General features: G+C 35.3%; 1 protein-coding gene across 1 annotated transcript; it reads right to left on the minus strand.

Annotated features, from left to right (window-relative positions):
* Positions 1 to 8774: 8774 nt before the first annotated feature.
* Positions 8775 to 16443, minus strand: LOC110777504 (zeaxanthin epoxidase, chloroplastic-like). Its single transcript, XM_021982114.2, has 16 exons — positions 15633 to 16443; positions 14186 to 14348; positions 14019 to 14093; positions 13847 to 13947; positions 13397 to 13512; positions 12772 to 12983; positions 12222 to 12313; positions 12027 to 12141; positions 11842 to 11945; positions 10770 to 10815; positions 10594 to 10658; positions 10409 to 10495; positions 10181 to 10235; positions 9986 to 10074; positions 9813 to 9900; positions 8775 to 9132 (listed from the first exon to the last, which is right to left on the minus strand). The coding sequence occupies exons 1-16, from the start codon at positions 16166 to 16168 to the stop codon at positions 9049 to 9051; spliced, it is 2028 nt and encodes a 675-aa protein (XP_021837806.1). The 5' UTR covers positions 16169 to 16443; the 3' UTR covers positions 8775 to 9048.
* Between the last annotated feature and the right edge of the window lie 1365 nt (positions 16444 to 17808).

Genomic DNA, 17808 nt, shown 5'->3' on the forward strand with positions numbered 1-17808 from the left:
CATAAGTGCTAAACCTTACGGGTTTTGCGCATAGTAGATTTCAATAGGCTTGAAGCAAAGAGTTTAGTTAAAAAGAATATGTTCAAATCATGTTAAGTTAAAATGAAATGAGTGCTTGCCAAAAAAATAAAATACAATAAAATGAAATGAGTGTGAGCGTAGGAACGCACGGGATAAAAGGGATCCATTTCTTATGATTTTGATGTTTTCTTGATTGAATATGTTATGCGAAATATCGATTATCGAACTTACCAACGATGCCACGAATGAAGCTCACAACAAAGCGCAACATTCACGATAACGTCGCCCACAATGATGTCCCCTATGATGATTTCTATGACGAGCAATCTATAATAGACTCCAAGGAGATGATGGAACGATTAAGAACTGCAAGTACGTTGTCAACTGAAGTGGTCAAAGATTCTCGAAAAAAGAAAGTCACTAATGCGAACGAAAATGCGTCACTATTTAAAGTTTTCACCCTCGAATCCACCAATCTTTGAATGCAAGCCAATTCGATGGAATTTAAAAGACTAGATCAATCATACGGATCAACTACTCGAAACTTTCGACGTGCTCTAACGAATGGAAGCGAATATCGTGCGAAAAACGAATACTTGTTATTTATGTCAAGGAAAAGATTATTTCGTTAAAGATTGTCCTAAAACACCTCCAACGAATACCGGAACATTAACCTCGACCAATCAGGAACGAAGCAACAACAATGCTAAATCCATCACGCCCGTCAACATATGTAAGAGCTTACATGATGAAAGACAAAGATGACGCCAACGTTGATATTATTTTAATTTAGTTTTCTCTCGCTTTGAAGTTGATTTCACTTTTATTGTTATATGTCATATTATGAGTTTCCTACCCTAGACAGTCTAGGAAAAGTTTAAGTATTACTATTTTCTTAGAAGGAGTTAAGTTAAGCATGGTTCGAACTCAAAGATTCTGTGGATATGGATTGTTTTAAGGAACTTTTATGAAAGATTTAAGGATGGTATAAATGTTAGAGTGCCAAACAAGCATAAGGTTGTATTTCATGAGTGGTTGATCCCCAGTTCAGATGAGGTTATTCGAAGTTTAACGTGTTAACGTTATGAATAAAAGTGATCCTTGGTCTACCTTTCCGATGCATATTTTGGTGTTTATAAGTACAAAGGCCTATTATCTAAAAGCTAATTGATATGCCCCTATTAATGAAGCTAAGAAGTTATACATAAGTGTTATGAACCCAACATGAGTTATGATAAAAGACCTATTTGAGTTGACACATGAATAAGATCTTGAGGATTTTTCCAAAAGAAGTTACCAAGAATTAGCTTGTCAATAAAGGTTGAATGATAGAGTACCGAAAGAGCATGAGTTGTAATTTTGTAAGTGGTGAACCATCGATTAAATCAAGGTTATTCAAGGTTTAAAGCGTTCAAGTATGATTGATTCTTGAGTTACTATTCCGCGCCCTTTATAATGATTGTTTTTGCGATTGCAAGTACCTAAGTGTATTTTCAGATATGTTAAGGAAGCTAAGCTAGAATTTTAAAAGTTATGCAAGAATATTATGCGCAACCAAACATGATTTATGGTGAAAGGATGAAATTAAGGTTACACATGAAGTTCTGAGAATTTTAAAAAGAAGTTATCAAGAATTGGTCTTTCAATAAGGTTGACCTTCTGCATCATTTATAAGGAATGTTTTTGTGTAATTATCTGAAAGGATGCTTGATTATCTCCATAAAAGAAAAGTTGAACCAGAGAATGTAAGTTTTGCAAAAATGTTGTGAGGAAAAGTATGATTTATGGTGAGGAAATGAAATTGAGTTTGCATATAAAGCAAGTTATCGAGAATTAGTCCTTCTATTAGGTTGATGATATCAATGGATGTTATCGAAAAGAATTATGAATGAGTGAGGGATGCAATGGAATTGAGAATAGAAAATCGACAAAATGACATGTCAATAGAACCGAGTAGTCTGAACTGAGTTTTCTAGGAGCTAGATTGTTTATGTTAAAGGCACACTTGATGGCTTAGCGTTATCCGCAAAATACGAGATTTACCGACTTAAAATATTAAGGATAAATAACGAAGTCGCATGTCTAGCAATGTAATTCCTGTAACATGATTGGACTCGAACCCCTGCAACGAACGTAGTCAACGAAGTTGTTCAACGTAGAAGAAAAGAGCGGATATCAAAATCAAAACAAATCGAATAAAGAAAGTCAACGACAAGATTCCTGCAGCAAAGAAGCTCAAGAGCAAAACGAAAACGCCATATCTTCAAATAGTCGCCTAAGAATGATATAACGTACGAATCACGATGTTTTATGTAAACGTGTTATGAATCAACCATGCTCGTGTGTTAGATCAAATGATTATGTTATGAATGTCATGCTTATGTTGAATGTGAAATTTTCAATTAAGGGTTATGTACTTATGATATGCTTTATGAATTTTGTTTATGCTAACATGATTTTATTTGTGATACTTAATCGTCATACATGGATGCCGTGTTCGATGGAAGTTCTCCTGAGTTCAGAGTACGAGATTATTATTATAATAAATAACTTTTACAACTATTTGAGTATTGCAATTGATAGATAAATATTTATTTTCATTATATATACATATGTTTTCAGAATTATAATTTTGCATTAAAAACTACTACTTTTGGTGGAAAATATTTTCAAACAGGGTCTCGCAAAGTAAAATAGGAGCCTAGTCTATGCTAAAAAGTTTGCCCCTTTTACGTTCTTTGCTCCTCGATCCTATTGTATGAAATCAAGTGGAGATACGAAAGACGATGGCGAATGTAATTGACCTTAATGACGATTAAGGATCAATATATAATTTTGCCCATTTTGCATTCTTTACTCTTCGATTCTAGGTCTCGAGTTGAAGCGGAGTCCTAAAAGATGATGGCGGAACGAAGGCTAGACATTGTCGGGATTGAAATAAAATTGTGAGATCTTGGTTTTAAACATCATGCCTTTATTCAAGCGTTTTCAATTTTCAGCAATCATTTTATAAATCTAATTTTCAAGTTTCGAGGAAGAAACTTTTTCTAAGGGGGTAAGAATGTAATACCCCGAATTTTTAAAACTCGATTAATTAAGCTTAATTATTTTTATTTAACTTTAAATCATTTTAAGTCCTAAATTCGAACTTTATTTTAATTAACGAAGTTTTATTTCGCTTGAATTTTTAATATTGTTACACGATTTATTTTTCAGTTTATAATTTAATTTCAAATTTACGAGCTTGAGCTATTCTTTAAATATTAATTATTTCGTAATTTATTTCGAATTTTGAATAATTTCGAAACGTCCTTATTTTATTCGGAAACTAAATTTATTTTTCGTTAACGATATTTTTTTTTATAAAGAATTATTTTAAAACTTGATTTTAATTAAACATTTCTATTTTTATAAATTTCTGAAAATTACAACAATTTCTGAATTTTTGCCTAATATTGTGAAATTACGAAAATGCCCTCAAATAACCAAAATTCCATTTCTTTTCTTCCCTTGCTCACCACGTATAAACCAGGAAGGAATTTCCTTCCTTCCTTCCCTCAAATCTGTCCAGGTTCACTCCTTGGACCTCAAGTAATGCACCTTGTTCTTCACTCTTCTTGACTTTTTATAATCAGACAATCAATTTCAATTTTTGTTCTCAACCAAAATCAATTCATAAAACTGAGAAATCAATTCCCTTGTTCCTTCATTGTTCGAACACCCACCAACAACAACCATCTCAACCACTGACTACCATCAAACCACCATCGTGACCACCTTGACCACCACATCCAACAACCCAGCCACACCATCGGGCTATTTCAGTCAACCACCACCACCGCACGCACTCCACCGTCCCCCTGCTCCCTCTCCTCTCACGCACTCCCCTGCTCCCTCCTCCCTTTCGCTTGTCGCACCACCACCACCAACGCCACGCCCCACCACCTTCTACCATCACCAACACCGGCGCAACCATGATGCGCCACCCATACAATCGCCACCTCCCTTTCTCCTCCCCAAAAACCGAACGAAAAACCTCTAGAAAACTCCCCTGTTTTTGCCCAAGTCCCGCTCCCTCCCCTCTCTCTCTCTCGTCGTCACGCCACCACTACCACAACCGCCATCATCAATCAATCTTTGCCCCAATCTCCGGCGAGTCGCCGGCAAGAACTGACCCGAGACACCCCTCCCTCAAACTCCCCTGCCTCTTCTCCTCTTTTCGCACAAATCTCCCTATCCCCCCTCCTTGCTGTTTCTCCGTCGTGACCAACCACCACCATCGCCGTCACCTTCGGCGCAACCCTGCTGCGCCGACCAACAAGCCGCCACCTCCCTCCTCTCTTTCCTCCCTTTCTCCTCTGTTCGTGCCCCTCCCTTTCCCTCTGTTTCGTGCCCTGCTTCACCAAAACCAATTTCTGTTTTTTTTTTTGGTTTTATTCTCCTTAAAAACCATAGTTAAGTTGGGCCACTTTCATTTGGGCCTTGGTAAGTTAAAACTAAATTGTAATTTCAGATTTTTAAACTATGAATTTGCATGTTTTAATAATTGTTATTATATAATTAGTTACTAATAAATCGTTATTATTTTTCAGGTTAAATTATTGATTTTACGAAAATAAGTTACTAGTTTTATGTATCAAAAACCGAATTTATATAATATTTTCATGAAAATCGGCTTATGAAATATAAAATATATTTCGATTGAAATTTTGATTAATAATATTTTCATTAAATTTCGAAAATATACTTTTTATTAAAATTCGTTAATTATAAATTCATTACTTATAAAATTTATTATTTATAAAATATTAATTTTAGATTATTTATCGTTTAATACTAATTCAATAAATTTAATATTCTGAAAGAAATCGGACTTGGAGCTCAGGAAGAACGATCCATCAGACGGGAAGTATAAAACTACGGTTGAGGTAACGGCTATTGCTAGTACCCGCAATCCCTTTATAAATGTATTATGAAATTATGACGTTATGATTGGATTTATGAATGAAATGTTTTGACATGTTTTATGGATTGTGGGAATGAATTATGATTTGTTTGAATTATTCTTTACAATATGATTTGATTGAGTTTTCTCATAAAATGATGTTTATGAAATGCTTTGAAAGAAATGATATGTTTATTGATCCCAGGATCAAAATGATGTTTTATGAGCTAAATGAGTTATGTTATTTCGAATTGAATTACAAGCAAAGGCTTGGTAAAATTACATACTACATGATAAATGAAAGTGAAAGACCTGGTTTGTCTGGCGGTATATAAACTACCATCTTCCTATCTATCGGTCATGCATGCACCACGGACACCTGTCCACCCATGGATTACGAGCCCAGACTCCCATGGTTTATGAGCCCAGGCTCAGGGCCCAGACCCCATGTTACAATGAGCCGAGGCTCTTATGGGCCCAGGCCCAGTGGAGAATTCCTTCACGGTTCGTATTTGCCGACAACTAGCATGTTAATTAAGAGTTTATGAATGACGTTTTCATTAAAAGTTTATGAATGAATTAAATATGATGTTTTATTAAATGTTTTACTTATTCTATTCTCCCTGTGTTATTAAATAAAATGAGTTGAAATGAATTTACGTTGCTAGGGTAGTCGTTACTGAGTCTTCGGCTCACCGTTTTGTTTTCCATTTTAGGTAATGCGGGGATCGATGGAAACGAGTAGAGGCGAGGAATTTCACTTTAATAAAATTCACCTAGTTTATGCTTAAAGTTATAATAGTTTAATTAAAGACTTTTAGTAAGTTATGTACTTTTATTTTTAGAATATAAAGGATTATTATATTAATTGGAGGTTTTTAGGGCTTATGTATAATGTTGCCTTGTAATTTCCAAAAGGGAATTACGGCAGGTAATGTCCCGACCAAATTAGGTTAATTCCGCTGCTAATTATGCTTTAATAAGTAATTTAGAGGTCGGGGCGTTACAGAATGTGACATTTCCAATGCATAACTTTTTATTTAAGCTGGTGTACAACAAATATTATAACGCGAAGATATATTTAACTTAAAATGCCTACAAATTACATTGCTTTGATGTACTCGTACAAGTTATCTAATTTTTTGTAATAAATTTTTTCTCTTCAATAAAAGTATCCCTCCAAAATCACTATTGAAGAATAAAGGTTACCATGTAAGATATAACACTTTAAAATGTTTATCCATATATTTTTTTTCATAATATAAAAAGTTAATCAAAACATGCTTGAATGAATTTATATTAATCAGTATGGTATCAGAGGCAGGTTATCAAATCTAAATTGTTTGAACCTATCTTGGTAAGAAACACACTGAAAATCTGTTAGTGTAGGGAGTTTTTTCAAAATAAAACATTATAGCTTTAAATCCTAAATCGCTAAATATGGAAGAGTAAAAAAAACTGCAGCAGCAACAACAATGACACAATAGATCTTTCAAGCCATCTCTATCTTCACCTTTCTGATGCAACTGTGTTAGCAAACATAGAAAAGCTCCAAGGATCAACAAATTTCATATCTTGAGAACATTCTATAGAGATCACATTAGCTTAAAAAAGAAAGCTGAAATTTGTATTAGATAATACAAAAGGATGCAACTCCAATGAAAGCAGGACACTGAAAAACTTGTAACAACAATACCATCTTATGGACTCAATTGTCTGTTAGTTTAGTGGTGACTGAGGATGAATTTGGAAGGGTGACAGGCTAAATCGCACTCCTATCAAAGATAAACCTAACGTTCACCAACTAAAAATACAGCAAGGGAAATAGGGATCGTATCCACAGGGAAACAATGTTCTTTCTACTATTAAAGTAAATGTCTAGATTACTGGGAACAAGATTATAGTTGGTTTGGATATTAAACTACGACGATGATAAAGCAGAAGAATGCAGATATTAAAAAGTCTATGGCATAGGTTCACCAATGAATAACAATCCATGATGATAAACAATCAATAATAATCAATAAAGTAGTTAATTAGACTAGCATGCTCTCTCGAATCGATACTAATCATAGACTTAGAATTAACGGGCTCTCGCTACGTATTAATCTCAATTCTACATATTGAAACAAGCCTAAATATAAAATTGCATCTCTCGAATCTTAACCTGATATTGCTAGACTAATACAATTAAACCTGCGCAAATCTAATCGCACAGTAAATGAAACCAATCAATTGGAATCAACCACAATACCAACAATCAATAACATTCAATCATCCCTTCATATTAATTCATGGATTGCCAAAACCCTAGAATATAAACTACTCACACATATTTAATTTTAGTTTAAACAAAGCAAACATGATTAATGAAAACATAATTAAAATTGAATAACGAAGGAAAGAAATAAGAAATACCAAATTGAAGAAAAAAGGATGAAATTTAAAGCTTGAAACTTGAATTGAATAATAAAAGTAATTAACAAAAGTTTAGAGAGAGAATAAAAACTAAGCAATAAACTAAGGTACTAGAAAATAAGATGCTGATAAAATGTCCAACTAAATAATAAGGGCTTGGTATTTATAGTTTGCCCAAAAAAACAAGCGAAAACCGAAAATAAACTAAAATCCGCGCTACAGGGGTTGTCATCGCCCGATCGGGCGATCTGCTCGTCAAACTGCACGATCCCGTATCTTAAAAACATCATATCTCCTTCGTTATAAGTCGGAATTAGGTCATGGAATTAGGCGAGTGACCACTCGTTGGAAATCTCTTGAAGTCTAGAATCCAACCCAATTTGAATCGCTGCATTTGAAGTTGTAGAACTTGAGTTATGATCAAAAGAGTACACGAGTGTCGGTTTTCTACTTCTTTCACTATTCGCTTTGTTCGAAAACTCTTCCAACTCAATGTTTGTGCTCTCGAAAGTACATAATCTCTTTTATTGATTCAAATGAGTAGGAAATGCACAAAAATATGCTAAGTCCTACAATGATGAACCTGAAACTACAAACACACTACAAGGAGTACATTAGTACTAAAAATCGCTCCGAAGAGCTCATTTGAGATCAAAAAGTACTAAGAAACGGGGGTAAAAACACTATAAAATATGAGCATATCAAAGGGAGTACCGCGTGTTTGATCTCCCACAACAACAATTGGGAGGGGGTTAGAACCCATCCACCCAGAACTTGCCCCGAATTCAGATTCCCTAAAGGCGAACCGGGAGGTAACACCATAAAAAAGAAATCTTCTGGATTCTTGCAGTGGTATCATCCATCAACAAGTCTATAATGTTCATGAGTAGCTCCATCACTAATGTGGAAGCAACTAGATCAAAGGGTTTCCTTGACAAATAACTCAGAGAAAATATAAGTTAAATAGAGATTTGTATGAAACAAAGTAGATGAGTAAGTCCATTAGTGATGGATATACAATTATTAGGGGACTATGTGAGAAACCAGAATCTTTAAATGATTTTTCTCCCTTTATCACCATGACAACTGAGATCAATGCATTCATACAACCTCTGAATCAGGACAAGAAGAGCAGAAACTCTCTTCAAATTTCTGAATAGTGTTAATGACTATTATAGTCCACTGGAAAATACAACATACAAGAGAAATCTGAGATCATGTGACAACTCTGTCCCTAAAACTTGCTTGCCTATTGGAATGGACTTTGCTGCCTTCTCTACACCTTGGTTGCACTTCATTTTTCAACACAAACTTATTTACATAATATCGCGTCTTTCACAACTCATGACCTTAATAGAAAATGAGGCGCCAAAAAAGGAGAGAAAGCAGGTTGAAAGAAGATGCAGGCTAGCAGGGACTATATCAATAATGAAGCAAAACTTCTATCAATATATACATTTGTATGTTTACGATCAGGCAATCTTCAAAACCCGAAAAAATTTGATACAACAGGAAGAGTTTAGAAGATCATGTCACCATCTACATGAATCTGGCTTCTAATTATGTATGGTGGGAGATTTAGAATGAGATTACGTACTTTTCCAATCTCCTTGATGAATCCTGTACATAGAGGTCATATCAACTAACATTTGACATGGTAATTTTCACGCTGTCTGCAGTACTGCTGCACTAGGCGAGTTTTGTGACGCCTTTGGAGGTGTAGCCATCACTTTAACACGATACACAGCCTGCTAAATGAGAACAAGATCAAAAAACACCAACAAGGAAACAAAGCACAAAACAGAAGAGAATAAAACAATCTGACAAAATCAGTGCATCAGAGAACAAGTAAACATTGCTTACTAGTCCAACCTTACTTTTTTCACCTGATTTTTACTAAGCCAGTTTAACTTCTGCTGATTAGAACTAATATTTTACATATCAGGATTTGCTTTGGATTATTCTTGCGTGGACCTGATCCACAATTATATTATTATGGACCCAAACCCACCAACTACTCTAGCACCCTTTTACATACATAGTAACCTTTCTTTATTGTTCATATAAATTGAACATCAGTTTTCTTAGACATGGTAATCATTTTTCAAATCAAAGTAACCCTATGTTTTTAAAAGAGAATCGTAACTTAAAATCACATTATTCAATCACAACATGTATTAACGACACCAATTTAATACTTTTTTCATAATAATTCTAACAAACATGTCAAAATAGATTAGAATCAAGTTGTTGACTTTTGTTATTAGGCATGAGTCCACAGTAAATTTAGTGTGGATCAGGTCCATTTAAGAATTAGTGTCACCGGATTCATTAGTATTGTTGTCTTGCGACTTAAAAATGATTTTTACTTGCACTTATTCCGCATGTTTACTGAAATCAAAGTACATATGCAGGATATCTGCAGCACCTTTTTGTCTGTGCCAAATTCAATGACATCTGAGGGATGAAATCTTGTTGGGAAATTAGGCGGCAATCTATAATTTCTGCCCTCGTTACTGCAAGAATCAACACAACAGAATCAGTTGCACTCTGAAGATGGAAGAATCATCCGGCCACTACATTAGAAGACGATAAACTTACTCAGTGATCCACGTTCCATGTTCACTACCCAAATCAGTCACGAAATATGCTCCGTTCTTGCAGGTGATTTGAGCATGTTTTTCTGAAATCTGAGTTTAGATGAGAGAGCAAGATCAGTTACACAGACACACATTATATTAGAAGAAGAAAGGTGAAATTTCAGTTAGAATTCACTCAAAAAATGAAGGTTATTACCTGAGGTGAAGACAAAGCTACTGACATACCGGATGAATCCTTGTGAAATACTCCCCTAACATCAGTTAATTTATGCATCAGTAAATTTAGCAGCAGTGAACGTTATGCTAAAAGTGCTATATCCAACATCAGTAAATTTATGCATCAGTAAATTTAGCAGCACTGAACGTTCTGCTAAAAGTGCTATATCCAACCTGAACTTTCGCTAAGAAGAGAGTAAGAACATACCCAATTATACATGGCTCGTCTTCCTTTCTACTCAAACAAATAGGTTTCAAAGATCCGGCAACACTTCCTTGGGGAAGGAGAGTCCATCTACAAACAAGACGAACAATCAAAATTACTATTTATTTATGATTATTCTTACAGATACGATCAAATAGAAGAAAAATATGAGAGCTACTCAAACATACTCTCCAGTAAGAGCACGCTCCAATGCATCATCATCCTCAAACCATCTCTGTAAGTTGTTGCTTGCCTTTCATTTTTTACAAAAAAAAAGGGTTTAAGCATTGAGTATATAAGAAAAACATTGGCAAAAACTAATACTTGTACAAGGGAAGAAGTCTATGTTTCTCTTTCAACTCACTTTTTCTGACAAACTGCAATATGGTATCCTTCCTTCAAGTTTTTCACTGCAAAAGGGTGTACGAGACTATAATTAGCTCTTACGAGTGTGATATACAGTTTTAACATTAGAAGTAAACCCATGAAGACAGTCAGAATTCTTCAATAACCTCCGTGGAACGAAAAAATAAAATGAAAATGTGATAAATTCCTCGGGCCATACACGATCTCGTACATGAAAAGAGATTAACCGCATATAAAACTAATGGGGTTTCATCCTAAAACCAATTGCTGATAGGTGGAGTAGCCCATCAAACTTATATGTTAGTCAACCTAACTCTATTTCCTCCATGTGGGACAATTAGTCCCCATAGCTAATCTTTTCAACAAAATGCTTACATGTTGTGATGCCAACAGTCATGTTTTTCAGTCAACAGTATGCGTGGAACTCAAAATTCAAATGGTTTATTCAGGGAATTAAGATTTGAATGAGAAGAAAACATGTGCATTTCTACAGGCTATGCTACTTGGACTCTTGATTTCACCTAAATGGCCAAATACCCAACACTCTGAGACTGGTATAGACAGACTTCATATCGGATCAAAAGCGTGGAATATTATATGAGCTTTGATATCGGATCAAAAGCGTGGATTTTACCATATGTCCATCTTGTTCAAAGAGTTTTGAGTGTCGAGTTATTGTGGAAAAAACAGGTAAGCAAGATTTAAGAACAATCTAAGGGCATGTTTTGGTATAAACTTAATAAATGAAATGGAAAGGAAATAAATAAGAAGGGGGAAAAGGTAGTGTTAGCTATTACCATTATTAGTTGTTTGGTATACCTTAGAAAATGAATCAGTTATAATAAATTGGGGATTGAGGAGGATTACCGTTTTGTTACCATAGTGTTGACAGAGGTAACAAACAGTGGTAATGGTTACCTTTAGGAAATGAAACATTAGGTAATGAAAATAGTTAATTGATTTCATTTCCATCACTTACTCTATACCAAACACGCTCTAAGTGAAAAGGGAAGCCACAATATTACTCAACATGACATAGATTATCGATACGAAATGGTTAAAAAGCCAACCTGTTACCACCTAAAATCCAACGCAACATCAAAGGCATTGCTGGAGTTATAAAAAACCGACCACCAACTCTTCCAGGATGAGGTATCCTTAATTTCGTCAAAAACTGCAAATTGTAGGAATCAGGTTAATCACATGGCAATGCATTAAAGAATGAACCAACTTCCGGGAATAGTTGAGTTCTTACCGACAAAGGACCAAGTCCTATACCCAAATAAGACTTGTAAGTTGTTGCCATCACTGCTGCCAGTCTAGCCAATCCATGAATTACACCCACTCGAAGTCTTCTTGCTCCCTCATAACTAATCAAGGAAAGCAATATAAATTATATGCTTGTTTATCTTCATCCTACAGAGTATATACAGATTCTCTATCCTCTTACCTCTTAAGTGAGGAAGCAACATCAATCGGTCTTCCAGATTCAACGCTCTTTTGCCACGCTTTATCAAGTGTAAGAGCAAGCTCATAGCTATCCTATATCAAGGAATCACATATAACCAAGAATGTTAATTTACTCCACGCTAACACAACTTTGCTGTAAATCTGTAATAAATGGATTTTGCTCCGTTTTGTAAGGTGTGAAACGTTTTCATGGAAAACGATTTTCCCATTTTTAATCATTTTACGTTGTTTAGTTTGGCAAGGAATAGAAAAATATTTCCATACTAAATTGTTTGGTGGAAAAACCTTTTCCATTTAAAAGGGAGGGAAATCACTTTTCCACCTTTTCTCCTTTCCTCCTTATCTCCCTCTCCCTTTGTCCCTTCAATGATTCAATCTTCACCATCTTCTCCCATTTTCTTTTAAGGAACCAATCAAAGGAAAACTGATTTGGAATTGTGTTTTCCCTAATGTTTTTCATGAAAAATCATTTTACACTGAAAACATGTTACACCAAACCAAACGGAGCCTTAGCTACAACTTGATTTTACCTCGATGGCCATGCATCCCCCTTGTCCCAAATTGGGCTGCATAGCGTGTACCGAGTCTCCCAACAAGGTTACACGACCCTGCCCCCAGGTTAACTTTGGTGTTCTATCATAAATGTCACGTCGAAGAATAGCCTCTTCATCCGTAGCAATGATTACGTCAATCACATTGTCACACCATCCCTCAAATATATCAAACAATCTTTGTTTCATACCTGCCAAAAACATGTTACACTTTAGTAAAAATATCCAGTTGTTTCTGCACAAGGTACGCTACAGAACAGTGTGGTGATGCATGCAGGTTACTGCAACAGCTTCCTGCAAATTTTTGTAGGACGGAAGAAGTAGCATAGACTGTAGTGTAATTCCGGTAGTTCATATTCGCTTATGCAAATACACAGTTCACCAAAACCTCGAATTATTGGTTGGCGTTATGCTAAACTCCGGCTTTCTACATAGGATCGTTGGTGAAAGAATATGGGTGGAAGAAGGGCCAGAGGAAATACTAAAATTAACTAATAAGGAAATGTGTAGTTTCATTTTGTTTAATGAGTAACCCTTGCCTTGATCTTTACCATCAAAAAACAATAAACAACCTTGAAATTAAGGGAAACGGAAAGTTATCTACCATTAGGCTGATCAACACCACCAGGGGCTTCCTTGTAAAATGCATACCACTGCATCTTGCCTCCACCCACGTCTGATGAAACAAAGTACTGTTTGTTCCCCAGAAATACTCGATACCTGCAGAGAAAACAAATTCTAGTTAGATTATGAAATCAATTGAGCTCCTACTCTTAAGACGAGCAACAATCGTATAAGATGATCACATCTTTCTCCTTAAAAGTGATAAACTCACGAGAGGAGATTGACGACATATAAGTCTAACGGGGTTCCATCCTAAAACCAATTGGTGATAGGTAGAGTAGCCCACCAAGCAATCTTACAGTATATGTTAGTCAATGTCTCCTTATTTTCCAATGCGGGATAACTAACCTAATACTTACATGTGGATTATACCCTTAACAACTGAACATAAATGTGACAGTGTAGAGCTTATATACGGGTTAGAACATACCCAACGGAGTCAATGTCCGCAGGCACATAATCTGCAATGCCCGTGTAACAAGTGTATCCTGAGTAAACAGCATCTGAATGCCCGAACAAGTTTGTTCTCACCTAGCACATAATCACGTTAGTTTGTCATCAAAACTACATTATTAGCTCAACAATTCGGAAGATTGGAATACCTTAGACCATATTCCATCAGCTCCAACTAGGAGATCTCCTTCAAAAGTCTTCCCATTGTCAAGCGTCACAGAGACCTGTTTCATCAGAACATTATTCAGAAAATCAGAACATATCTTCCAAAAAACAAATTGAGAAAGGCATGCTATTTAATTTGTTGGTTAAATACCTTGTTTCCATCATCCTTAAAATCCACAACATTACTCTCATTCGTAATCACCTCTTCTCCAACGGCTTCAGCAAGAATTTGTTGCAATGTCATACGGCTAATGACTCTAGTGACTGGAAGACCCCGCTCCACTGCAGGAGTGAAGGTATCAAATTTGACGTACCTGATTGACCAAACTTGTACATCATTTACATGTACCATTCTAAAGCAAATTAGCTAGTAGGATGTCAATTTCTCTACATGGTAAATAATGAGTAGCCAACATCTATCCTCACCGATTCTCAACCTAAACGCTCTGCTAATGTAAACAACATACTTCAAAGGCATTTGAGGGGGGTTCCGGTTAAAAGTTAGTGCTTCAAATTAGTACGTTAGTAGTCCTTCATTTTAGGAACATGAATATTCTTAGTGGGTTATTCCACATTCTAGCAAAGTAGTATGCTTATTAGTGGATTATTCCACATTCTAGCAAAGTAGTATGCTTTATAAGCCAGGTTTTTTGATGTTTGATTTGCCATTTCCCAATAAGTAATTGACGTTTGATTTACCTTAGGCTCCGTTTGGTAGGGTGTAAAATGATTTTCATGGAAAACGATTTTCCCATTTCAATCATTTTACGTTCTTTGATTTGCCAAGTGATGAAAAACAATCTTTAATAGCTGTTTTAAAGGTGGAAAAACATTTTCCATTTAAAGGGCAGGGAAACCACTTTTCCACATTTCCTCCTTATCGCCCTCTCCCTTTTTCCCTTCCATCTTCACCATCTTCTCCCGTTTTCTTTTAAAGAACCAAACAAATGAAAACTTGTTTGAAATTGTATTTTCCCTACACTGAAAATATTTTACACTAAACCAAACGGAACCTAAATGAAGGAATTTATATCTCAACTTGAAACAATTATGTTTGTTTGGAGGAACGGGAAATGATGGTGGTTTAGGAAATGTTAAATAATGGCCTCAATTAGTCAATTTCAAACCTGATTACCTGAGTAAACGGCAATTGGGAAATTTTCAAATGCATTGTTAATATATTTCTCATCCCAATCCAAATAAGTCAATAGTCCGCTCAAAAGATCATAAACTTCTACTCACAACTTCTCATTTCCAATCTCAGAAATTAATCAGAGCTTAATATTTTATTATCTTATAAATGGTATGTCAAAATCAACTTAGTGATGTGTTAAAATCAAATTTCCAATTTCCCTCTAAAACTCTGTTCTATTCAACGTTACCATTTACGCAGTACAGAGTACAATTTATAAATTCAGGAAAATTAAGTAAAATTATGTAGAAATCCAGAAAATCGCACCCCAATTCACTCCCCCCTTCCAATTTCCAAACGCCCCGTAATATTATTTTCCCATCTCCAAATTTCAAATATTTTCCAATTCCCCAATTTTTTTTTTCCAACTAAAGAAGCACCAAGTAAAAAGTACAAACAGACTTACCAATTACCAGAAACCCCATCAACAAGGCCATTAATCCGATCACCAGTAACACAACCAGCAGCCAAAACCTTCTCAGCAACATCCATATCAATGGCTTCCAAAGCAGCCAAAGCATTACTTTGTACCTGAATAGGTCCCCTGTATTTCCCTTCTCCTCTTATCGCACTCAAATCCTTCTCAAACACTTTCACATCAAATCCCCTCTTCTTCGCCGCCAACGCAAACACCAGCCCACCGATCCCACCGCCGGCAACCAGAATCCGCAGCTTCTTTTCCGGTACATCTCCGGCCACCTCATTGGGGTAAGTTTTTAAGGACTCCGCCACCGCTGCCGCCTTGACGTAATTATTATTCTCTTTTAATTTCTTTCGTTGCCCACCAAAACTTGATTTCTTCAAGTAGTAGTTACAGTTACTGATCACTGAAGATTGATGATGAAGTTCATCGTTTGGAGATGATGATGAAATTGGTAAGTGGCTTCTTAAGAAAACAGTTGTTGAAGTAGTTAATGAATTGTATAACACTGTTGAAGCCATGAATTTAGCTCACCAATAATTAAATCAGCTTTAGTTTTGCACAAATGTGATTTAATTTGGGATAGTCAATTAATTTAATTTTTTGATTTAATTTTTTGTTTGAGGAAGATGATAAAGGAAATTGAAGTAAGTGGATATTTTGATTTAAGTGATTACAGGTACAAATGTGAAGCACTCATTTGTTGTAAGAAATCAAAAATTTAGTGGCAGGAGAAGAAGGTAACAGGTGGCATCATCACATGCAAGAATCATTGGACAAGAAATTAAGCTTTCTGTGGTTCTCCACTAACGTTGTTAATTTGTCGAAATCAACAATAAAACACTGATTACCAATATAGAGTTGGCTCAAGTGGTAAGCAGCTTGATGTCGCTTAAGAGAGGTCTCGGATTCGAGCCTCGCCATATGCAGAAACTCTTGTTGGGAGACTCACCCACCCTAAGCAAGGTGTGCGACACGGATGATCCGGATATAGTCGGAGCTAAGCTCCAGTGAACCGGGTGTGCTATGCGTAAAAAAAACAATAAAACACTGATTAGTAGAATTTTCTTTTAATCAATGAAGAAGTACCCCCCATTCATTTATGACTAGGAAAAGGAATTAGTGAACGATAACGTATGTTTTGTCGAACGTTCGTTTGCGAAACGATGCTTTCTATTCTCTTCTACTCGGTTCATTTCTTTTTGTTCTTTACGTTTGGTATTTTACACGCGTTTTAACGAACTAATTAATGTGCATTGGTGTTTTTCTATTTTTTTATTTAAACAAGAAAAGTTACGTTTATTTATAATGTTTTCACTTTTACCAAAATCCTGATATTGGAGAAATGAGAAAATTTTAACGTCCAAATGCAAAAAGTGAGAAATTAAATGACAATGAATTTAATTGGTTAAAATAATCATTGGACACAAATTTTGATAGAATATTAAAGCATTTATATGATAATATAAAAGGAAATGTAAAGAACATTTTGGGACACCCAACAACAAAAGCGTAAAGAACAAAAAGAGACTGGGGAGTAACTATTTTCGGTATTAAGATGATGATATGAGTCATACTACACTAGCAAATCTAGAAAGTAACAAGAGGAAGAAGATTGACTTCTAATAAATGATTACATTATGAGAGTTTCGCTTAAGCGATTTAGTTCCTCAAAATTCCCGACTTAAAAAATGATGAAATTCGGGTCACTTAAACTCTCTTTTTCTATACATAGTAACTAATCAGGTTCTTCTCGCAAAATTATTTTTAAAATGTGGTTTCTCGCCAAATCTATACTATATATTAAAAGGCGTTTAAAAGAAAGTTTATGTGACACGTGACGCTATTTTTATGGGTGCTTTGCTCAATGTAATCTTCATACACATAAAAAAAAAAAAAAATCAAACATGATTTGCATAAGGTTTGAACATTTGATCTTGAGTTTAAAGAATAAAGCCTTTACCACTAAGCTATTACATGTGTTCAGGTTATCATTGTAAAAAAAAATATAAGTAAATGTGAATGTCATTAATGTAGTAACCCGGGGCATCGCCCGGACCCAAAAACTAGTGTATATTTTAAAAGTTGATTTCTACGGAGTAGTAAATTTTGCTTTTCATGATTATCAAATTAAGCTCAATTGCAATTTGTAGATTCAAAT

Source organism: Spinacia oleracea, chromosome 3 (assembly GCF_020520425.1).
Source record: "Spinacia oleracea cultivar Varoflay chromosome 3, BTI_SOV_V1, whole genome shotgun sequence".
Lineage (NCBI taxonomy): Eukaryota > Viridiplantae > Streptophyta > Magnoliopsida > Caryophyllales > Amaranthaceae > Spinacia > Spinacia oleracea.